The 25,103-nt window shown below is 36.3% G+C and overlaps 1 protein-coding gene across 1 annotated transcript in view; it reads left to right on the forward strand.

Annotated features, from left to right (window-relative positions):
• The window catches only part of FMR1 (fragile X mental retardation 1), a 24,877-nt gene extending 9,295 nt beyond the window's left edge, over positions 1-15,582 (forward strand). Inside the window, 8 exon segments of the mRNA XM_010080909.1 lie at positions 2,012-2,121; positions 3,368-3,503; positions 3,506-3,525; positions 5,526-5,612; positions 8,598-8,793; positions 10,069-10,248; positions 11,508-11,590; positions 13,305-15,582. Coding sequence (XP_010079211.1) covers positions 2,012-2,121; positions 3,368-3,503; positions 3,506-3,525; positions 5,526-5,612; positions 8,598-8,793; positions 10,069-10,248; positions 11,508-11,590; positions 13,305-13,466 — 974 coding nt within the window. The 3' untranslated portion in view covers positions 13,467-15,582.
• Positions 15,583-25,103: the final 9,521 nt, after the last annotated feature.

A 25,103-nucleotide genomic window follows, 5' to 3' on the forward strand; every position in this document is an offset into this window, starting at 1 on the left:
CTCTGCTTCTTGGCCTGGATCCTTTAGAATATAAAATTTGGCTGAACCATATGTTATATCCAAAATAAGCTATGTTTGATAATTTCCTTTTTAAAATTTCTAATAATTTAACAGAAAACAAAATAATTTGCTCTGAAAAGGCAGAAGGCTTTTTTCCTTTTACTACATTATTGTTATGCTGAATTGTTTTATCTAAAGAAAATGCAATAATCTGGCTTTTTTTCTACTTAATTATCCTTTAAAAAATTTCAAACGGAACAAAACCACAACAACAACAAAATAGGCAGGATGTTGTTTTTTTAAAGGCTATATGGAAATTTATAACCTGCAACATAGGTTAAAAATATATGCATACAGTCCTTTAATTATTTTAAAAGATTTTTGTGTTGCCAAATTCTAGCTAAAACCAAATATTTAAGCAGGTTTTTTTCTCTTTCACTGGGACAACCAGTGTAAGGTTCTTTTTTCTCTTTTTTTTGTTTGGTTTACTTGACTTTAAAATTGCTGCTGAGGCTTTTTTACATTTATTGGTAAGCTGCTGTTACATTTGCCAGTGATGTGTAATGTATAAAGTACTTCAGAGAAACTTTTGACTCTCAGAGCAGCCTTTGTCATCAAGGAAGAACTTATTGGCCATATTTTGTCATGTTTTCTACAAATATGTAGGTTTTAAAAATTAATGGTAGAAAAATTGGAACACAAAAATGAAAAATTTAGCTTTGAACAATAGCAACAATGTCCCATATGGTTAAAAGTGGGTTTTAATTTGCTTTTCATGGGTTAATTGTAACAGCAAAATAATAGCTGTCATGCACTCAGTATTTTTTGCCTTTATTTCAGTGGTGTGCCTGTGAAAATGATTACATTGCAAGTTTTCCGGTAGTTTTGTTAAAAAAAACCCACTTTATTTCTGTTGCATGCAGAAAACATCTTTTATATCACTCTCTTAGCTTTTCTTTAATGCTGTGATTGAAGGATATGACCCTTCCTCATTACCTCCCAAGCAGCTCAGTTTCCCTGTCAGTTCTCAGATGGCAAGTTATTTTGCTGAGGTTGGAGAGAACTGAAGTTTTCATTTTCATTGTCTCAAATTAGAATGCCTGGTTCCTAAGATAAATGTATGCATTACTGCCATGTACAATTTATTTCCATTTTTATCCTTGACTTTTTAATGAGTTGTAACCCATTTGCAAAATATCTCTGAAACTGAAATTTTTAGAGAAGAGAATTTTACGTCTGGCTCAGTTTCTTCAATAGTATCAGAAAACTAAAACTAAAATTTTTGTGAACAAACTAAGAGTTTTCCTTTGTTCTCTACCAAAAGGGAGTTACAGCAAATGTTAGGGCACTGTGGATGCCCCATCCCTGGAGGGGTTCAAGGCCAGGCTGGATGAGGCTTTGAGCAACCTGGGCTAGTGGGAGGTGTCCCTGCCCATGGCAGGGGGGTTGGAACTGGATGATCTTTGAGGCCCCTTCCAACCCAAATCATTCTATGATTGTAAAAGGTTTTTTTGTTTGTTTGTTTTTCTGTGGTTTTTTTTAAATGCAACCAGCTGTGTTTAGTTGTAAATCACTGAAGTTATTTTAAACCTGCCCAAGCAGAGCCAAATAAGCATGCAAGATACTGAATATTTCTGTAATCGAGATGTGTATTTTCAAATAATTTTTTACAAAGGGTAAGGCATTTGTGATTGATTTTCTTTTGCTCTCTTATAGGACCTTTGAAAGAGAAGGAAACTGTACTCAATAACAAACTTTCTTAATAAAGTACCTCTCTTCCTGTATGCTGCAGTGGTTGCTTTGGAACATTACCAAAGTTAACACCCCAAGCTTACTTTGCCATTTTAGTTCATGGCTCCTTAACTAAATCTTTGTTGTGAAGTAGAATTAAGTCATTTTTGACAACTTATTGCGCTGGTACTAAATATTATTGTTTAATTAGAGTATAGTAATACTCACAGGTTTGGGGGAAAACCCTAAAGGTGGAATGTTCTGTATGTTCTTTCTGTAGGAAAAGTAATAGGAAAAAATGGAAAACTGATTCAGGAGATAGTGGACAAATCTGGTGTTGTAAGAGTGAGAATTGAGGCTGAAAATGATAAAAATATTCCACAAGAAGAGGTATGTGTTCAGTTAATGTGATTTCTGTATGTGTTAATTGGTTCTTATATTCTACACAGTGATAAATTCTTCCTTGAATCTTCCTAGTACTAAGATAACGTTTTGATTACTGTGTGCTTTTCTGATTGAATCTGTATTTCTGTATTAATGCTGAGGGGCATACTTCTATAAATTTGGCTTATCTGTGTTTGAAAAATTTTTGTGAAATTTTTTGGTGATGCACCTTCTTAGAGGTCTCGTTTTATTACTGTTTAGAAGCAGTGACTCAGTTTCCCAGCACTTGCTAAGCTGTAAATCAGTAGATGTGAAACTTAGTGTTTTCATTCATTAATTTGCTTTGAATTTGATCTCTTAGGGTTTTACCTGGTTTAATTTTTTATTAGTAATTTCTTGTATTGTAGTGAAAAGCTTGCGCTTGATGTAAACACTTCTCTTTTTTAAATATTACCTAACTTCACAGTAGCTTATAAATTGTAACCTAAAGGAAAAACAAGCATGAACAAAGTGAAACTCCAAGTTTGCACAGGAAGGCTATCAGCCTTGTAAAGGGCCTTAATGAAGTCTTGACCTTTGTAATTTGAGGCACTTTTATGTGGGGCTCTGTTGAGGGGAAAGGTTGCAGGTTTGCAAGGAAAGCTTCATGCATGAAGCTTTTAACATGTCAAGGCAAAAAGATTCCCTAAATTTCAAATGTGGAACGTGCTTAAAGAAGACTGAACTGTCTTTAATTTACCTGGAAATATAAATATGTACCAGGTAAGGAACCTTTGCTACTTCGAGTAAGATGTGAAGTACATTTCTGGAACCCTTATGTTCTTGCTTGAGTGGTTATTTAACTTTTGTATTATCACTGAAAAACTATTGCTGAAGACCCACAATCCAATTTACTTTTTTCTGTCAATGGTGGCTAAGCAATTAAGTTGGGGTTTTTTTACTACTTTACTGGTTTTATATCTATCTGAAAAGGTAAAATAGTCAATATTTAGATTTAAAGGATTCATTGCTGTGTCACGTTTCATTTCTAATGATAAATTCTTGCAATATAAAATCCTTGAACTAGCTCAATAAACAAGAGGGTGCTTACTGCTGCAGGGTTAAACTTTCAGCATGTTTAATGTGTCACCCTACAGAATAATAGAAAGGTAAAAGAGCAAGTAGTCATGGCTGCAATTAGTATGTCAGGTTTTCTTTTTTTCTTCTGGCTTGAAAAAGCTCATTTGTTGATATTCTTCAATCCAAAATGCAGCTTTTAAAGATTAAAGCTTTTTTTGCCTGCCAAGCTCTGCATTCATACTTCTGTGTTTTACCTGTTAATGACATTGCTAACACTGGCATTGCTTACACGGCTTCGCATGTTAGTTGTGTCATACCAGGAGGAACAAAGAAGAGATCAGATCTTGGCAGGTAAGAGTTAGTTCTTGTAAGTTTATTTGTATTTCATAATTGAAATAAATGGGCATTAATGTTCCCATGTGTGAACTTGGATATCACATCCCTTCTTTTTGTAAAGAACAGTAGTTCAGTTTTAAATTTTAATATGGCTTTGGCTTCTTTTTCTTATGACTGACATGTTAGAATATTGCCCATAAATTTCAGGTGCAATTTCATAATTCCCATAAATTTATAACAGGATCTTTAGGCTTTCCATCTATTTAAAGTGAGATAGGTGCCGTTTGTTATAGTACTGTATATTATTTTTATCTCAATTTCTTATGCACATAAGGTCTGCTTAGTATTTACCACTGAAACTAAGTTGAAGATTGGTACTTTTGCTTTGAAGACAGAAATAAGGTTCAATAAATAAGCACTTTGATACTTTTGTGTGACTAAAATTGCTTGACATTGGTACCAGCTCATATTCTTAATAGTTGGCATTGCTATAGCTAGAATCCACTGCTAAAAGCAACAACTGTTGCTGTTTCCTTAAATGTTGTTTTAAGTCAGTTGTCTTGTGATCTTTTAGTAATTGATACTATGTGCTAGTTAATGTCAGTTTAGTAGACATTTCATTGCTCTTTATCAGCTTGTATTAAATATTTATGAAACTTAAAATACCCCAGATAATAAAACATTTCAGTCAGCGATGCCTGTGGCTGAAGGATTTCTAATGTTCATGAAAATTAGTGTTGAGGTTTTTTAGGATTAGAGGATTGTGTGATTTTTTTTTTTATTTTTCCCCCTTGTTTTTTAATGCAAATGTGTAAGATATAACAAAAGTTGTTTATATGTAAAGGAAAAAAAAAGCAGAGACAAATTATAGACTTCACTCTTAGGGGACCTAAGCATACTCTGTGTCGTGTCTCAAATCTCTTCACTTTGGCAAAAATACCTCTGCTTTGGAATGCACCTCTGTAAAGAGTACGTGTACAGTGAAAATTAAAACTGTCTTTAGAGGTCATGATGAGATACCAAAGCAAAATAAATTAATTCAGTAGGTGGAGCCAAGCTCTGGGTCTGCAGTGGCATAGGTTTCAGCAGCTGAGTGTTCAGGAGACTTTCAGATTGACCTCTGCAGTCTGCAGTGAAGCTTATACTGCAATGGTGAGGCTGCAGCTGGTACAAGAGTCCAGTAGCTTAAACCTTACTCATTGGGTCTGCGTGGACTGCAATCACACCTCTGAAATGCTGCATAGACCTCTTCTAGTGTCAGGAGTTTTGGTGTGTAAGTTATGCTTATATCTGCTAAAGTTTAGATGTTTTCAGCACTCTACCTTTTAGGTAGGATTTCTCTAGGCTAGATTTCTTTTAGCCTGCTTCGGCCACTTAAGTTAGTCTTAAGATATTTTTATCTCCAAGAGTCATAATTTCAGGCATAGAATTTCCAACTTTAAATTTTTCAGATATTTGTTAAACTGCTTAAACAAAATGCTCGGAGGGTAAAAGAAATGTAAGTTAGCAGCTGTTATGTGAAGTAGTGACTCTATTTCTGGAACATTTTTCGTTTGCCTTTTACCAATTGAAGGATTACTCAAGAAGGATCAAGTTTTGTTTTATGACACAGTGTTAATTTGATTTACTTTTTACAAGATCAAAAGTTTCTTTACTGACATGTAGCCTGAAGAAACCTGGTGTGAGAGAGCAAACGTGATCAGCAAAGGTGGTATTAATTTTGAAGGGAGGAAACTTGAAGTGCTTTGAGATGACTCTCTTTTTTTCACTTGTTCAGAAAAATAAATGTTGGCATTTTGGTGCATACGATCTAAATTTTCTTATTAAAAAAGTCTTTTTGCATAAAGGGAATTAGTTACATGATCTAGTCAACATAAAAAAATTAATACTATTGCCTCATTTATTTTTTAATTTGTGCTTATCCATTGTTTTCAAATTTTACAGCAGTATGTTTGATTCTCTTCAGTATTTGATGCCTAATCAATAACTGTAGGACTACTGTTACTGTGTTTTAGGGAATGGTACCATTTGTGTTTGTGGGAACCAAGGACAGCATCACTAATGCAACTGTTCTTCTGGATTATCATCTTAATTATTTAAAGGTGAGGAAAATTACACTGCTTTACCACTGGAATTTTTCTTTCAGTACTTAAGATGTTAACAATAAGAGAATGATCAAAATGTGTTTGGGCCCCAAAGGCTGTTGAAAAATTGGTGTTATGACAGATTTTCAGTCTAAAAAGGCTTCTTGTAAAAACCATGTTTTGTTAAAAGAATCATTTATCTGAAGGATGGGGTGAAACACTTCTTTTTTCAGGATGCAAAATACAAAGGAATAAGAAAAAATAAAAAATCTGTCTCAAAAAATGCTGACAACTTAATATGCAAGGAATAGTCAGTCATGCAACTGCAAAGCAAGCACCGTTCTGTGCAGAGATCTTGTATACAGTTGGCCTTTTAGTCTAAAACCCTAAACTACTTTTTCTTAGTTAATTGACATTTTATACGTGAGGATGTTTTGCAGGCAATTCAGCTTTGTGTTGTCTTTGCCTCTTGCCTCTGTAACTTCTCCAGTAGCCTGTGCTGCTTTTTATCTTTTGTATAGGGAGCAAAAAATATCCCACATTATTGCTTATGGTTGCGTTTGCTTATGTGCATTGTGGCCAGGTGCTCAATCTGGTGACAGGGCCAGATGCTGATGCTAGGGACTGTTTTGAGTTCATTTTATTAAATCTATTATTGCATCTCTTTTGAAACCTCCAGACCATTTTTAATTTGATACATGTCCAGTCTGTGCAGTAGGTATAATGGAATCTTCCTAGAATGCTAAAATTTCTGTACACAGGTAAAAGAAACTTCTTGGTACAAGTAGCAGAGGAGACAGAAGAAGAAACAACTTTTGTTCTCTTACTTACCTACTCAACAGCTGTACCGTTTAATCCTGCTTGTGGAGCACTTGGATTTACCAGTGTTGTGGAGCAGGCATAGAGCATCCCTGCAGGTATCAGGTAGTAGAGGCAGAGAAGGACCATGTGAAAACTAGTACTAAAAATCAAGGTCCTTTCTTGCATACTCACTATTATTTCAGAAGATATTTCTGGTTTAACTTCTTTGGCCACCTTAAATGGGTACTTGCATGTGAGTCAGTACTTAAATGGGTACTCACATGTGAGAGGAAAGTGCTTAATAGCCCAGCAATTTTTTTTCAGATTCTTCAGTTCATTGTCAATTAGGCTCACCTTCTCTTAGTACTTTCCTTCTAAGCTTTCTGAACAGAAGGGCACGTACAACTGTTCATCGGTCTGTATGACAACTGGAGGATAGATTCTTGTCTTGGAGGTTTTGATTTCGGCCTTCTCATCCCCTTTAAGTTACACACATACAAAACATTATCATCTTAGTGGCCTGTTGCTTTATGATTCAGTTTCAGAATAATGTCCTCCAGTTTCTGGACAAGGAGTAGAACTGACTTGTTCTTTTAAGATTTTTCTATGTTTCTGTGCCTCCAGACAAAGTTAATTAAGGAAATGTCTTGTAAAATATACATAATAGGGCATCAACATCAAATGTACTATATCAACTCAAAGTAGTGAGTTTCTCTATAAAAGAAAGACTTGGCTGGAGTGACTGTTACGTAGTGAAGTTTCAGGATCCTGAGAGGAAGGAGGAAGACTTTAATTACCAGGATCGCAGCCCCAGACTTCAGGAGAGTGAACTTTGCCCTGTTCAGGGATCTGCTTGGAAGAATCTAATGGGATGCATTCCTGGAAAGAGAACAGACCCAGGAGGAATATGAATACACAATCTGAGTGTGCAGGGATGAGTTTGAGAAAGTCAAAGTCCATCTGGAGTTGAATGTGGCAAGGGATGTGAAGGGCATCAAGAAGGACATCTACCGGTATACTGACAGCAAAAAGAGTACTACAGGAAGTGCAGCCCAGTGCTGAATGGAGTAAGGAACTTGGTCACAAAGGAAAAGGATGGGATGCTGAATGTCATCTTTGTTTTGTTTTTTTATTGATTAGATGTGTCCTAAGGAAAATCAGGTCCCTGAAATCAATGGGGGAAAGTCTGGAGCAACAAAGACTTACTCTTCCTAAAGGAAGATTGAGTTAGGGAACATCTGGGGGGGAAAAAAAAGGGTATACACAAGTCAGCAAGACCTGATGGGATACATCACTGAATGCTGAGGCATCTTGTCAAAGTCCTAGCCGGACTAGGTGACCTCCAGAGTTTGCTTCTGATATCACACTGAAGGGTCCATAAATAGCTTTCTTGTTGATTTAAGAAGGAAGAAGTTGCCACTTTTTGATGTTAGGGCAGACAACACCTCAAACTGACAAAAGTAGTCTCTGAACATGTGTCGCTTAGGTAATTATTGTTTGTGTATCTCTCTTGCAGTAGTTATGTGTGGTAAGAATTCTGTGTCCTGGCTGTCTTTCTATGCCTGAGTTACAGCGCTTTGCGCTCTATGCTTTTATGCTTCCTCACTTCCCTAGTATTATTCATTATAATTAAGTGGAATGTAACAGCAGTGTGATGCCTAGCCCTTTTTATCCAACTATACTGTTACATCATAGTTGTTTAATAACTTTGATATTTGCTACGTGCGACAGTGTAAGAAGCTCGTGTTGGAATCTAAAAAGTTGAAATTATGCCATTGTTGGCATGGTATAAATGGATGATATTACTGTGTTCAAAAATAAGGAATGTTAACTTCTCTCTTTAAAAAATGTTTAACTTCTTTAAGGGTAAAGATCTCAAGTTTTATGTTGAAGTATAGTTAATTGTGTCTCCTGAAAACAGTTGATCTGAGTGCTTTTTCTTGATACATTTTTTTTAACAAGCATAAACTTGCTAACTGTGCCTTGGGGAGAATTGTATTGGTAACAAATAGCTTTGAACGTTTGAAAGTTTTTTTTTGGTAAACAGATTATTCTCAAAGCTGAGTTAATACTTAAGTATTCAATTATTAATTGCAATACTTATTTTTCTTTTCAATACTCTTTTTCTGAGATCTGCATGTCTGTACATTCAGGTGATTAAACAGTAGTTACATATGACTTACTGTGTTTGTGTTTGTGTAGGAAGTGGACCAGCTGCGTTTGGAAAGATTGCAGATTGACGAGCAGCTTCGACAGATTGGAGCTACTTCTAGGCCACCACCAAATCGTACAGATAAAGAAAAAGGGTACATGACTGATGATGGTCCAGGGCTTGGACGCGGTAGTCGACCTTACAGAAACAGAGGGCACAGCAGACGTGGTCCAGGCTATGCTTCAGGTAGGTAACTAGAAGTACGCTTACAGTTTTAAGAGTGGCCTATTGGTCTTTAGATTTCTTGAAAATGGCTGGACTTGGAAACAGATATTAAAACAGAAATTCAGTGAATATCGGTTATTAATATTTGAAGATTATATATGGTATTATGCTTTAGAAAATATTCTGAAGTAAAAAGTAGTGCTTATATGTAATCTAAACTTATTTCCATGCAGTTCCTGTCTCTTACAGCATGCTCATGTCTTCTGCCTTAAGAACTCTGTAGGGCATAGGTTGTTATTTTATCTGTATTTTGAACAATTCCTAATACAAAAGACTCAGTTTCCATTTGAGCCTGTAAGAAGCTATCTTAATATAAATAAGTGAAAATACAATGTAGTTCAATTTGCAGAAAAGCTATTTTCCTCATATTAAGATGACTAGAAGGGCATAGTCAGCAAAATATAGTGTTCCTTGTTAAAACCTTGTATAATTAATAAATAAATAGTTTTTAGGTTTGGGCTTCTTCAGAGCAATCAATTACTTAATTATCCGTAGCGTAGGTCAGCTGCTGTTTGTCCTGACTGAAAGGCCTGTAGTATGAGCTTGAGAAGACAGCTTATGTTCTATGTAGTATGAAATTAATGTTTTTGTGCTGATGCCCTTTTAATCTTTTTAGAAAATGTGAGCTTACCTGGCTAATAACAAGGTTATAGGGGAAAAAATTGGGGAAAAGAACCAGCTTTTATCAGTGAAGGTGATCTGTTAACTGGAAAGATTGTAATGGCCGGTTATTTTGGATTTGATACATTTCTAGCATTCTGTCTTTGTTCTCTGCTTTTGTAGTGTGTGTTACAGGCTGTTTCATGATGGATTTTTTTCCTTTACATAGAGGAGCTGCAGTGGTGAGGGGAGGCAGGACAGGTTATATTCATAACTTTCAGTTTTAGAAATATGAAAGAAAACCTAGTCTTCTAGACTTCTTATGTTAGACTTCTTTACTAGACTTACTTCATTCGTATAGTAGATTCAGTAATATATTGATATGCTGATAACACTAACTATAAACACATGGCACACTTAATTATTTAACCTTAAACACACTTCTAACTTATATCTGTCTTTCTGAAGAGTTAATATATAATTATGTATATTATACAGTATGGGAGGCAAAAGACCCCAAAACTGTTCATTAACCAAAAAAATGAAAAAATTTAAATATGTACTTTTTTCATTCTATTATAGTATTTTCATGCTAAGCTGCACTGGCATGTTTGGATTTTTTTATCCTCTTGATAGGAACTAATTCTGAAGCATCAAATGCTTCTGAAACAGAATCTGATCACAGAGATGAACTTAGCGATTGGTCAGCAGCCCCAGCAGAAGAGGAGCGAGACAACTACCTTCGTAGAGGAGATGGGCGAAGACGTGGAGGTGGTGCACGAGGGCAAGGAGGGAGGGGTCGTGGAGGATTCAAAGGTAAACGTAGACTTAATTTTGAAAAAGACATCGGGGTTGGAATCCTTAAGCAAACTCACTTCTGTCAGCCTCCTGTATTTTGTTTCACATGTGTTGAATGTTGAGCAGAGGGGAATAATCCTGTCATTTCACCTGCTGGCCACTCTCCTACTAACACAACCTATTATTCCATCAGCTGTCATTGTTGCAAGAGCACACTTGTGTGTTATTCAAGTTGTTGTCCACCAGGGCAGCTCCTTTCGTGTGGAACTGTTGTAGACACAGTCCACAGCGTGTGCTACTGCATGAAGTTATTCTGTTGAAGCTGTGGAACTTGGGATTCATCCTTAAAGCTGATGAGTTTTCTGCTAGCCAACTCCTTCAGCTTTTTGAGGTCCTTGTGATTAGCAGCCCTGACCTCCAGTGTATCAAAGCACTTTCCACAGTTTGGTGTCATCTGCAGAATTGCTGAGGAGATAGTCCATCCCATTGTCTCTTCATTATAGAAAGCCTATCTTCCCTATATAAAGAAATTGGGATAGCATTCTCAATCATTTGCTTTCCTAATGTGCGTCTTGACTGAACTTCGTGGGCTGTCCCATTACATTTGGAGGTCAGGGAACCAAGTTCTAGTTTGTCAATGGACATAGAAAAATCTTTTATACTGTCTCACTCATTCACCTATCCATATTCCCATCTTGTATTTGATTTTCATGCAACAGGATTATATAAGGTTGTAATTAATGTGTTCAATGGAAAGGACCAGGCAAAAGTAAGATGGAAGAACTTAAATACATATGTTTTATAATGCAATATTTCATTATATTTATTTGTTTAAATATTTTTGTCTACAACTCAGCTTATTTACTGGAATTTTTTTCAAAGTATGGGTATTACTTAATTTAATAAGACTTTCATGAAAAAAGATAAGCAGAATTTAGAAAACTCATAAGCCATTAGAGAAAATGTGAACATGTTAAACCTTACTGAAGTTGTCTGTGTACATCTCTCCTATGTTTAATCATTTTGAGAGCTGTTTTTTCTCTTCAGTGGGTAGGTAGTCACTTTTAAACTGTGGTGGTTTTAAACACTGCAGTTTTGTCTGCTTTGATTAACACCTGAGAACATTGTGTTTAATGATTCCTGGCCCATAGTTTAAGAACTGTTATATGTTATTAAGGATAGCATGAAATAATTCCCTATTATGCTTGCATAAATTTGAAGTAAAAGATGGTCGTATGTCCTTGTTGAACAACTTAATTGATTAATTATTCTTCCAGGAAATGATGAACAGTCACGAACAGATAACCGTCAGCGTAACTCAAGAGATGCAAAAGGGAGAACAGCAGATGGATCTCTTGAGGTAATTTTTCTCTTACTGGAAGTCTGTAGTGTTTAAAATTGCTTAAGTGTCATATAGTGACGTTAGAGTCTTCAAAGCTGTAAGTGGCACAGTAGCCTTGTGGTTCCTTATTCCCTAATTCCCTAATCAGGTCTACAAGAGTTCTGTGTCATTTTGTAACATATACGCAGGAATCTCTATATCAGGTTGTGTAAAGATGCAACTACTTAATGTTAGCTTAGTTCTCCCTTTGGTTAGAGCTCTGATGGTGAGTCCCAAGGATTTACTCACCAGCTTGATTTCAGTCTTTGTTCTTACTAGCTTTTTGTTTTTAGCTTTTCTTTCTTGCTGCGTTGTGTATTGTTGTCTGTCATCTGTATACCTGAGGGAGGAGAATCCTTAACGCTTTATGTAAAGAGAGAGTGTGTTGTAGCCAGAATCTTCAGAGTAAGAAAGATTAAACTTCAGAAACTACCTTCACTACTAAATGAAACATTTGCAATTGAAGGCTATGCAATCTAGAAAGTAAGTTAAAAATGCACATCAAGGAACTGTTCAAGTCATATATTGAAATCTTTTATAACCTTAAATATTTTACAGCCTTTTATAAAGATATTTCTAAAATTTTTTCAAAATATATTTTGTTGTGTAAAGTTATTCAGGCTAATATTTTATGTATGCATGTTAAGTTACCCCACATGGAAACTGTTCTTGCTTCAAATGATAGCACGCAAACCTTCTACCATCTCTTACTGCATAGGATGAGCTATGTTGGGAGGAAGAAATAAGGAGCAGCTGCAAGCTGCTGCCTTCTGCGTGGTGTTAGCAGGAGTCATGGTTCCAGTTAGAGATTGACATGACTCTTGGTTTGGTTTTTAGAAAGCCTGTTTAAGAAAGGAGGGGGGGAAAAATGCCTAGTTTTCCAAGTAGAAATGCTGAACTTGAAGGTGTAGTACTCTGAAAAGAAAACAATAACACGGCAAAAAAATTTTTTATGGCCACATGACTTTCTAAGTTAATTACTGATTAACTGTAAAAGTTTGAAGTAGACAGTGCAGAGTTGTGGTGATGAAAAAGAAACGAAGGCACTTATCAACAAGTCATGGGGTTTCATTGAAACCTGACTGATCAAGTTGCAAAAATTTTGTAATATTTCAAGTAATAAGGACTTGCCCCCTTTACAAGCATAAAATTTTTGCTTTCAGAATGCTTTTCTGAAATTTTTTGTCACAACCTAAAAAGGCCACAGAAGTCTTTTTGTTGGATTAAATTAATATTTTTTTCATATTCAAAGGTGGCTGAGTAGATTTTTTGAGTGTTAGTGTCATTTCATGGCAGCTTTTCTATTGTTCTTTTTTTAAAAATATATTTACATACAAAACAAGTATAAAGTTGAATTATTGAAAGTGAAATTGTTTGAGTTCTGCTCTTAGTTCTTCAACTTTCTCTTGCACAAACACACTGGAGAAAAAACTTTTAGCATCCAAGGCTAGGTAGATAGAGGGTTTTTTGTTTTTTGTTGGGTTTTTTAGGTCACAAGTATGTGGCATTTTTGAACAGAAAAGAATTCACACACCCTCCTTTGCAGCTGGATACTTTTAACAAACCCAAAAGGGTGTGGTACTGTTTGTGTCTTCTGACTATTATAGGGCTCCTCCCAGGCTGCTAAGGTAGCCAATGCGTAAGGGGTGGATGAAAGCAAGAGAATGCTTTATATAACTTTGACTTGTTCCAGATCAGAATTGACTGCAATAATGAAAGGAGTGTCCACACTAAAACATTACAGAATACCTCCAATGAAGGTAGTCGGCTGCGGACGGGTAAAGAACGTAATCAGAAGAAAGAGAAAACGGACAGCGCAGATGGTCAACAGCCGCTGGTGAATGGAGTACCCTAAACTGCATAATTCTCAAGTCATATTTCCTATACTGTTTCAGTAATTCCTATTCCGTGTTAGAGAAACTTGTTAGGCCAAAGACAAATAGTAGGCAAGATGGCGCAGGGCATGAAATGAACATATGTTCTCTGTTAGCCTTTTTTAACATCAACAGTATGCAGTTGTTTTCAGAATAAGAAGTTATTCAAATATTTGCATAAAAATATCTGAATTTCTGAAAATCGCTTTCAAGTACATATTGCAGTTCAAACAATGGAAGATTCTCTTTTGTTTGTTTTAAAAATACTGAGCTGTGCATTGGTAAACTTTCTGTTCAGTTGTACCATTTTAACACATCGGGTCAAATTCACTGCTCAACTTCAATTTTCAGAATAAATAGTGTTTGCAGTAATCAAATTGGCTTCTGTTTTCAATCTAACTTACCAGTTCTTCATTAAATGCTATGTCGTTTTATGTCCTGTGTCAGTTCACATTCTGGTCCACCTTTTTCAATATTTTAGTGGACCCTGAAATATGTGTGATGTAACAATTGTCATTTTCATTAGCAAAAAAGTTGTATGATCTGTGCCTTTTTTATATCTTGGCAGGTAGGAATATTATATTTGGATGCAGAAATCAGGGAAGATGAGTTGGTAACACTAAATGTAAAATATATGTAGCAATCCTTGTCAGACATTAGTACTTTATAGACAAGTGCATGCTTTCCATAATTTTTTCCTTACATAAACATTGAGTTAGGCAGTTATAAGAATAGGAAATTTATTTTGCACTGAAGATTTGGCAAATAGTGTTATTGAAAAAGGGGTGTAATTTTTTTCTTTGTAGGCAGTACAGAAGCTTTTTTTTTAAAAAAAAAAAAAAAAATTAAAAAAACCCTTTCCATTGTGGAAAACTATAAAACTCATTGTTACTGAGGGAACAAATGTAACGTGTTCACAAGCTAGTAATGTGTGCCTGCTATTTGGCCAGATGACCAGTTTAAAGCGCTGATGTTTTTCATTCTCCCAAAACTTTTTGAATTGCATATTTTAATTTGGGGGCCTATCTCAGGAGGAGTAGGAAGAAAATGACCACATGTAATGCCCTGGAAAGTACAGATACAGTAGTTGGAGATATTGGAGGTAGAACAAAAATTCAACGTATTCTGAGGTACAAGGTCTGAATTACCAGCAAGTTTGAAGGTGTCACAGAATTTGATCCAGAGTGCAGTTGTACACTAGGGAAGGCTGGGAACTGGTGGGAGGAGCTGTGCTTTCTGCTATTTCTGATCACACATTAAACTTACTGGGAAAAAACTGTATAAGGACCTTCATTTTATTCCATTTTTATTCAGATTACTCCAGAAGGAGAGCCACTGCTTATGTACAGAATTGTACAAACTTGACCTTGCCTCTGATGTATTTTGTGAGTTTTGTTTCTTTGCTTTTTTCATTCTTTTTTTTTCCTTGCATACAGGTGAGCATACTAAAAATGGCAACGAACTGCACATGATTTAACAAATATAAAAAAAGTCTTAAAAAGTATTGCCAAACATTAATGTTGATTTCTAGTTATTTATTTTGGGAATGTATAGTATTTGAAAACAGAAATTGGTACCTTGCACACATCATCTGTAAGCTGTTTGGTTTAAAATACTGTAGATAATTAACCAAGGTAGACTGACCTTGTAATGTAACTGCTCTTGGGCAATATTCTCTGTACATATTAGCTACAACAGATCGGATTTTATGTTGACATTTGTTTGGTTATAGTGCAATATATTTTGTATGCAAGCAGTTTCAATAAAGTTTGATCTTCCTCTGCTAACTGATGTTGATGCAATCCTTATAAATGATTGCTTTCAAAAATCTGGACTTACAAAAGTAGAGAGAAAGTATTTCTTTTTTAGAGTTTAACTGTAGCCGTTGTTTATTTACACATTTTAGAAGACTTCTAAAGTATTAGCAGTTTCCAAAACTATGGCACATAATGCTCAAGAAACCACAATCTCATTCTGAGGAGGTACAGTACCTGTTCAGTTGTCACTCTACGTGCACTATATTTCTCACATTCAGTGGTTGAGTTCACTAAGGTGCTAACTAGGTTAAATGTGAAATTACTAAACCACAGTCTGACTAATTAGCTGCATTCCATTTTCAAGTGCATTTTGGGGTTATGACCTTTTTCAGTATTTGTGTGCTTAACATGTATCCCTTTCAATTCAAATTCCCGTGTTTTTTAAATGTTATTAAATTTCAACAAATTAAACTGTGAATCTAAATGTATAACTTTATTTTGAAAAGTCATGTTGTTACAAAACTTGAAAGTGCAACAAATGTCTGATGCTTGAGTTCAGGTCTGTCCTATTGGTAACTTATAAAGTATGGTCTAATGAATTAAAATTATTTTTAAAATAAAGTTCTTTAAAAACAGTGAGAGGTATTTGTGAATGATGCCAAAGTCTAAATTCATTAGGGTTAAGCTCAAAGCCTATGAATTAACAAATGCTTATGAAAACAGAAAGTTTGTGTTTCCTTTCTTTACTAAATGCAGTTTTGTTAATGATGGTGGGAAGATTTTCAGAGATGATATATAAAACCTTATCAAGGAAAAAAATCCTTTGATACAGCTTTTTTGAAACATAGAGAAAAATATCTCTTTATGAGCATTCATGAGTTCAAGAACCAAATAAGTTTAGTTTCTTGAATACAGAAATTATTTAACTTAGTTATAGATGAACTTTTTTAGTCCTTTGTGTCTGTAATACCAAATATTGTGTACCATGCTTGCTTTCAACAATCCAGAAATGAAACTAAGTACTGAGAGTATATACCGAGTGTAGACTCTTCATTCTTCACTTATTGTGAAGCAGAACTTATTTTTCTCTGCAAAACGCTTCAATATTGAATATTAAAAGGGAATAGATTAATTAGCTTCCAGTGAGTATTCCTTAGTCACTTCAGGAACCCTGCTGTATGGTTCTGGTAAGTGGCATTCTGCATTAACCTGCAAGAGGAAAGCTGGGTCTCAATTTTTTTTATCCTGTATATTGTTAAAGCTTTCATCTGTTCCCAGAAACAGTAAGACTTGTAGTGGAATACCTGTATTGAGGGGTGGGGGGAGATGTTGATATTGGTTCTGGTGGCTACTTCAGATAATTTTTTAAAAAGTGACAAGGCTTAGCTTCATGTAGTTTCCACAGTAGTGTGCAATAAGCTTGTTCGTCATCCACTTGAACTTCACAGTACTTGGGTTTTCATTGTAAAAGACCCTAGTCAAGGAGTCGTTTCCAGCCATATTCACATCCATGAAACCAGGATGACTAGAAGAACTTTAATACCTTAACAGTGTAAGACAGCTTTATTTAAGTTATGAAAAGTGAGGTTAGTTCTGAGTTCCAGTGGAACTGGCAAAGTGTTCCAGTTTGATCTGCAGCGTTTTCCTTGCCAGAGTTTCACTGGGCTTAAGTGCAGCATAGCTTTCATAACACATTTGAATGCTGTTTTCAGCATTGAAAGGGTTAGATTTACTACAACAGCTCTTTCCTCTTCAGCAGCATAACTCTTTCACAGGAGCCTGTGGATCTTTTGCCTGCATCAGGGGATGAATCTTTTTTTCTACTAACAATTTTTTTGGATGTATCCCACATCTGTCACTCCTTTCATGGTTATGAAGATCACCCATCTTGAGCAATTCATGATGGAGTTAAATAACTGCTATTAAACAATGACTATGAATTAGGTGCCACTATTACTTTTTCCATTGTTTAAAAATTTCTTTACAATAGGCTTCAAAGTGGTAATTTTTGTGTGCTTTGAGTGCTGTATGGAGGTGGATAATAAAAAAGAGCAACAATCATAGATTATTGTTTTGTGTTTCTGCTGAGGCTTCAAAAGGACAAGACTTTGTTTTTGCACTATGTAGGAAACTGATATCCAATAAAGGCATCTAATTTAAAGAAAAAAAAAAATCCCATGGATGTAGTCCATGTAGATGACTGGGAACTCAACTGTTGCAAAAATGGTATAACAAATAATTATTTGGGGTGGTTTGGGGTATTGGATGTGCTTTTTTGGTTAGTAAACTCAGGTATTGAACCTTAGGTGGAGACTACCATTAAAGCAAGGAGAGTCAACAGTCCTAAATTTAGTAAAAGGAAAATCAATTAAGTGCTCACCATAAAATATGGGGGCAACTTCATTGGATTCTTAGCAGTCTGAGAAATCACATATTTGTGCATCAGAAATGCATTGCACTATATGTAGTGTTCCATGAGAGAAATTAATATGGAAAATCTCAGTTGCATCTGAAATGCTTTGGAAAAAGAAGAATGTTTGTTCTATGTTAGACATTTCTAGGTGTCTCCTCACTGGTACTGTTGAGAGTGGCTGTGTCTAGTCTGTGTATAGAATGAAGCAATGAAATTGAGGATACTGCATATTATTGCTTATATTAGCAAGCTAATGCTGCATACAAATTACGTTAAAAAGAGTCAACCTTTAAACTCATTACTCAATTAACTGAAATGAAAAAACCCACAACATTTGCATGTGAATAACTGTTTTCAAGATCTGTTCAGATGGCTATTGTAGCACATGTTTTTTCTAAAACATAACAAACTGCTTTAGGCAGCTCAACTGTTCGGAGAACTAATGATTTGGGGGCATCTGCATTTATGTTAGCTTTCTGTATTTTTTAAAATGCTGTTCCTAGTCTATTCGAAAAGCCTTTCCTTAATAAAAGGAAGGAAATATCTAAGAAAAAAACCTGCTTTTGGTTCAAGTGTGCAGATGTTTGGTGAACCTATGGGATGATCCTGTTACCGAATCAATTACCATTTAGCGGATTATTGGGAAGCTCTAAGTTAGGCACTCCGACCAACCTTTGTTTTGAGAGGAGTGTATTTTGAGGCATCTCTTAACCTGATCTGCACAATTAGGTGATGTTTCAGTGTTGCACACTGAAGTGTTATTGGTAATAGCATGAACTTGGTTTTAACTTAGTGAATTAAGAGACTAAGAGGCTTTTAAACAGTCTTGGAAGGCTGATTTTTTTTCAGACTGCACGCGCAGCCTTTTTTTCTGGCCACTCTGACACATTTATCACATCTGTTTATTCTGAGCTGTATCATAGTAACGGGAAGCCCATTGTGATGAGCTTTGATTCCACGTCGTTGGTGTAACCAGTGTGTAGTTGCTGTACTCTGGATAGCTGTAGTCTTCCAACCGTAGCAGAGAAGACAGCAAAAGAAGTATGTAATGGGGAAAACCGGAATTGTCTCTTCATCTCTCTTGTTCTCCTTCTCCCAGGAAGTGTTTTCCTCTTCCCAATAAGATTTTAATAGGTATTTTGGAAAACATGATTCCTGTTCCCTGAAGAAATAATTTAACATTTGACTACCAAAGCAGAGTTTCTCTGTGGGACAGATTGTGTTTGTATATTACTCTACAGAACAGGTGCAGTCTAAGGGCAGGAAAGCTTTCCTCATTTAGTAGCAGGAGTGCAGAGGGAGCAGACACTTCAAAGGCCAGTACCTGTGTAAAATGCAATCTTTCTTTTCCTTGTATAGCACCTCAGAAAATGGGGTCCTCCTCCCTTACCAATACTAATAAAATAGTTTCTAGGTTTAAGCTGTCTTAACAACTAAATACATGTAATAATTGAAAAAGACCTTTTTAGGGTAACAACAGGAGCAGCAGGACAAAGTAAAATATAGCATCTGGCAAAGAAATCTTCAGGAGATGGTTGAAGGTGAAAAACCTAGCTTAAACCTGTTGTTAAATTACTATGAATGACTTGGGGATTTCTAAAAGTATTTTTATCCATAATATCATTTTGAACCACCTTTTGAAAATGTGTTTATCCAAAACATCTCATCCGCTCTGATTTGGAAGACTGAAGAATTCATCTAGCTAAACTGGAATTCAATTGTAAGCTTCCAGCAATTTTCAGTTCTTAGTCCTGATCTGTTCATTAAACCTGGATTAAAATTTCTAGCTAAAAGTGATCTTTTTAAGATGTCAGATGTTCAGGTCTGGGACACTTCAGAGAGATCATTTTTTGGCTAGTCTGTGTTAACAAGATGCCTCCCTGTAAGATTTCTTTAAATGACTAATTTCTTCAAAATCCCTGACTGCAAAAAAATTTTTTTACTGGGTTTGGCCTTCTGATTATGTGGGGGAAAAAAAAAAAAGTCCTGCTCTGCGCACCTATCTGCTGTCATGTTTGTTCTAATCCATAAATACAAAGTTAAGATCATTTTTTTTATGCATAACTGCATATTATTATTACTGTTGGTTTTGTTGCAGTAGTGTTGCTAATGGGCGCCCATCTAGTGTGGAACTTTGTGGTGCTGATACTGTTGAATAGCGTCAATCCGAGTGAGTATTGCAAGGAGAAGAGCATTTTCATAGAAGAAACAAGGATTCTTTTACTAGCAAGAAGTTTACAATTTAATTATCTTGGTAGTGATTAAAAAAAAGTGAAAAATATTACAAACAGTTAATTACTCTAGATGGGATTGATCAGTCCTGACACTTAAATACAGCAAAATATGATTTTTTTTCTCCAAGTATAGTCCCTATTCCCTTTTTGTGCATCTGAGAAGCACTTGCTGCTTGTTTCATCCCTGGCAGTGTATCCTGCTTTTATTTTACCTTTGACTATAGATTCTTCTATTTTTCCCCACTTTGACTTTTTTGTCCTGGCGTACAGTTAAAGGTGCTATAATCCGTTGAGGTTTGATGTATTTGCTTACTACAGCAGGTGCCTCAAAATAGTGAGCAAAGGTTTTTGTCTAGTAAGTTGCACTCACACCAGAAGTTACATTCGCTCATCTGACGTGTGTAAAGGATCAGCCCACACACTTCGGAGACTGCTGTTTCAGATATTGGTGAAAGGCTGTCAGTTACTGAAGTGTCATTGTAAAATGCTTCTGCAATATCTAGGTGAATCTAGGTGAGGAAGTTGGTCTGTCTGGAAAAAAAAAAACAAAAACAAAGACACCAAAACAAGCAAACCAAAAAAAAAAAAAAAACCCCAAAAACCACAAAACCAAAACAAAAAACCAAAACCAAGCAAAAAACATTTTTCCGGCGTGTGTCTGTGTGCGAGCTCTAAGGCAGATAGAAATGTGATTTTGTGAGTACATGATGCAGCTTGTATTGGTCAGCAGTGCCCATTAAACCGGTGTCTATGGTTTGTTGCTTTCAACTCTCGTATGAGAGTGTATGTGTAGGACAACCATGGTCATGTTTTCAGATAATTCTTACCGAGCTGATTATCAGATACCTCATCTCATGAACTTCATGTGAAATCATTACCAAAATCTTGTATAATTTTCTGTTCAGTTTCTCTATTTTGAAATACATTCAATTCTCCCTGCTCTGATGCTTCTTGTTCCCAAGGGAGTTTTGTGTGACAAAGAAGAGGCAAGTTGTGCCCCAAGACAAACAAAGAATTTATGCTCCTGATGCTGCTAGCTGAAGAATCATCCAAAAGACTGAAGTTCAGTTTTTGGTTAGGCCAGGATCTCACTTCTGTTCACAAGGAACTATAAAACCATGAAATGGCTTTTGATAAACTCCATCACTGAAAGCTGTTAAGGTTGTGATGGTGTAAGTTTCTCATGTGGAGAGAAAAAAGTCAAGCAAATGGGAATACTGGGTTTCTTTTTTTTTTTTTTCCTCATTGTGGAGTGGTTGATTGATGGTGGAGTCCCACTGATTTGCACTTTTGGTTTAATGAAAAAGAGACGTAGTGAGGCAGCAAGGTTTACTGATGCCACATGTTTGGAGCACCATAAATGGAAGGTGATCGAGATGTCCCAGAGCCACAAATCACTAGGGTTGGGGAAAATTCTCCAGTACCTCTATATTCAGAAGTGTTTTGCTTTTTTCTGTACAACTGCAGGTCACGATGTAGGATAGATGCAGGTTTGGTTGTATCTGATAAAGCTGCCTTTCACCATGTTTCTGTGTTTCAGTTGGGGTCTGATGTTTATCTAAAACAAAGGCCGAAGGTTCTGCTTACGTACATAAGGGAAATGCATCTATGGATATAACCAGAGTTTTCATGTAACGTGCATCTTATAGGTGAACAGTAGGGCTTTTCATCTTGACAATTTCTGCCTGAATGGATTCTTTGATTTAAATTTCACAGCTTTAGTTCTTCACTCTTTGTAGTTCATCAGGCAACTGTGAGTACAACAGAAAGACATCTGTGCTTAGCCTTGCTAGCCATCAGTAGTCACAATTCATAATGACTGTAAATGTCCTCATAATGGAAGATAATCAGTATGAAAATGTCATTGCATTTAATTAATTGCAGATATTTTGATGGTAATGAGTTAATCATTATGAGCTTCCAGGTTTTGCACCACCACCAACTCAGGATGTTTTAGAAAAAGGTGAAGCGGCACCCAGCAAACTTAACATGAAACTGAAAGAGGCGTATGAAACCCTCTCAAGTTTCTTCAGGCCAGTGAGTAAGTGTCACTTCATCACTGCAGCATTTTTTCTCTCTTCCCTTTCCCCTTCTGCCTCACTTCCCATCCATCCTTCCAAGCCTTCCTGTCGTCATTTAGTGTATTTAAAGCCCTCAGTCTGATACTGTAAAACTCACTAGATCTCTTCAAAATGGTGTTGTTAAATGCCTGTTTGGAACAATCATAAATTTGCTTCCACTGTGTTACTACCCTCCTGCCAAAGCCTTCATTGTCAGTGATGAGATTGTGCTAGAGATGCTGGATGCTTCGGCGTAGGGATCCACCTTGCCTGGTTTTGTTGTATCTGATCTGAACTCCTTTTCTAGTCTTCCCATGTATGCATAAGAAAGAAAACCAATTCAGCACATCTGAATGAGGGTGGTGAGGCAGTGGCCCAGGTTGCCCAGAGAAGCTGTGGATGCCCCATCCCTGGAGGGGTTCAAGGCCAGGCTGGATGAGGCTTTGAGCAACCTGGGCTAGTGGGAGGTGTCCCTGCCCATGGCAGGGGGTTGGAACTGGATGATCTTTAAGGTCCCTTCCAACCCAAACCACTCTATGATCCTAAGTGAGAGAAGGATTTTGCCCCACAGTAGTGTGTCTCCCACTTCTACTGGCTAGGGAAGGCTGCAGGGCCATTAGCTTAGACTGAACCACTCACCTTTTGGGCTGCTGATGTTAAATGAGAAGAACACATTATTTCATAAAATTATTGAGAAGGAAATGGTACTGCTAATTTACTAATAAGAAAGATAAGAAAGCTTTCAATAAGAAAGATAATATCTATGAATACTGAAAGGGCTTGACATGTACAAAAATTACAAGCCTGATTTCATAATTGGATCGCAGACAAAAGGGAGGCAGAAATACCATTTTTCACTTAGTGTGTTTCTGCATTACTTTGATATTAGTGTACCTCCACTGCTATTCCTACCACCTAGCCCCAAGTACACACACAGGTCTTGTGCAGAGCCTGATACCCCATTTAGTAAACTGAATTTGGCTGCCAGTAATGTCTATGATAAACATGGAACTGACAGAGCAGCCAATTTTGGGAGTGTTGTTGGAACCAAGTGATGTTTTGCAGCTGCTGTGAAAGTATCACATAAGGGATGTGATACCGAGTTTTACAGGAATAAACATATAGAGACATCTACTATGTCTAACTATCTTATACATTTAAGCCCTTCCCACAGAGGATCTGTGTTTATCAATAAATCTGTTATTAAATAGCAAATTTTAAAAAAATGCTTAAATATTTTGTTCAATAACTGGGTTGGATATCTTGAGTTTTGTTCCTATCAGCTGATTTTCAGCTGCTTGTAGAAACATACAATTAGTGCCAAATAGATGGAATAGTTACAATATACTCTATGCTAGATCCTTAAAAAAAAAAAAAAAAAAAAAATTTAGTTGTCTCAAATTTCTGTTTTCTTTTTTCAGTTAGAAACAGTCTAGTCAGAAAAATTCAGTTTGTATTTCTCACTCACTTTACAAACCTAGGTATAAAAAAGTGTCACAATGATATTTAGATTTGGTTTTGTAAATGTTTCTTACAGAAACAAAGCAAATTACTTAAGACTTTGTATGACATGATTTTAGCTTTTCTGTTAATTTTAATATAAAGATTGATTAGTTTTTGGGAAAGAATGTACATGAAAGTCAATGGTACTGTTTTCTGGCAGACTGACCCTATCAAAACATACTAGGGACACCAAAATGATAACTTCCCTCCACTTGAGCATTCTCCTAGAACAGAGATCTTACATACTGTTTCTTTTTTTAAAGCATGCCATTACAAAGACGAACAAGCATTAATTCCGTGTCATGTAGGAGAGGACCTTAACGCAACCGAATGCTTGGAAAATAAATGTTGTCCTTCCAAAACTGGCCATGAACCGAAATGTTACATGCCACTTAAAGACGGTAAGTATACTTCTCTGGAGGACCGCCCCATAGCCAAATGCTGCTTCTGGTCACACAGATTTCCATTTCTGTTTCTTCCTTCAGTTTTTCAGACCACCACTCTCTTTAAAGTAAGTGTAAGCTTGCATTTATATCTGCATGTATGTTATTACAGAAAACCATTGATAAAGAATTGTCTGGATATCTTGTCACCCCTGCACAAGCAAAGAAGAAGTGATGTGATACAAATAAATGCAGTCACGTGTTAGTACAAAGACTGGAGTGGAGGCTCTATAGTGGTAACTCTGTGAAAGTGCTGTGAAGAAAAGGTGGAGGAACCGGATGTATTTAATCTGGTGAAGTGGAAGCTGACCTATTTCATAGCTCCTGAAGCCTGTTTAGAAGGGCAGTTACCAAGATGAGGGAGCCACCAATTCTTTTCAGAACCAGTTGATATAACAAGTGGGTGTTACCACTAATTGATGCTTGGGAAATTTAGCTCGGACATTAGGGGAAAGATGCATTAGGAAAGTAGCGCAACTCTAGAACAAGTCATCAGAAAGGTGATGGAGTCACCATCCTTGGAGGTTTTCAAGACTTGGCTAGACAAAGGCACAACTCGCTTGACTGCATGTTGGTAGTAGCATTGCTTCAGGAAGAAGGTTGGTCTACATGGTGTGCAGAAGCCTCCTACTACCAAAATTTCTGTGGTTCTGTGTTCTCAAATTCTAGCCTAAACATAGTACTTCATCTTCCTTTTTTCCTTTGAACATAGGCTTGGTGTACATTTTTTTTTTCCTCTCTCATCTGAAAGAATGCAGCAAACTATTTTTGTACATCCTACCTTTGCACATAGCTCCGTGGTAATCTCTGCTTTACTGAAAGGGTTGAATCAAATCTTAATTTTTGTCATAACTTTTATCCTGTTTGTAAAGTTTTGTAAAAACCGTTGTTGCTTTTCCTGGTGAAATTGCTTCAACAAACTGGAAAACACAAAAACGTTAGAGGCTTTTTATTAGACACAGAATTATTGGGTTGGAAGGGGGCTCTAAAGAACATAGAGTCCAATCCTCCCTGCTCAAGCGGGATCGGCTACAACAGGTTTTCCAGGGCTGTGCCCAGTCGAGTTTTGAATGTGTCTGAGGACAGAGAGTCCACAAACTGCTCCAGTGTTTACTGTTCGAACCCTCACAGTAAAAAAGTTCAGATGGAATTTTGCATCTTAATTTATGTCCTTTCCCTCATGCCCTGACCCTAGACATGTATCTCAT

This window comes from Pterocles gutturalis, unplaced genomic scaffold (assembly GCF_000699245.1).
Source record: "Pterocles gutturalis isolate BGI_N339 unplaced genomic scaffold, ASM69924v1 scaffold15436, whole genome shotgun sequence".
Classification (NCBI taxonomy): Eukaryota; Metazoa; Chordata; class Aves; order Pterocliformes; family Pteroclidae; genus Pterocles; species Pterocles gutturalis.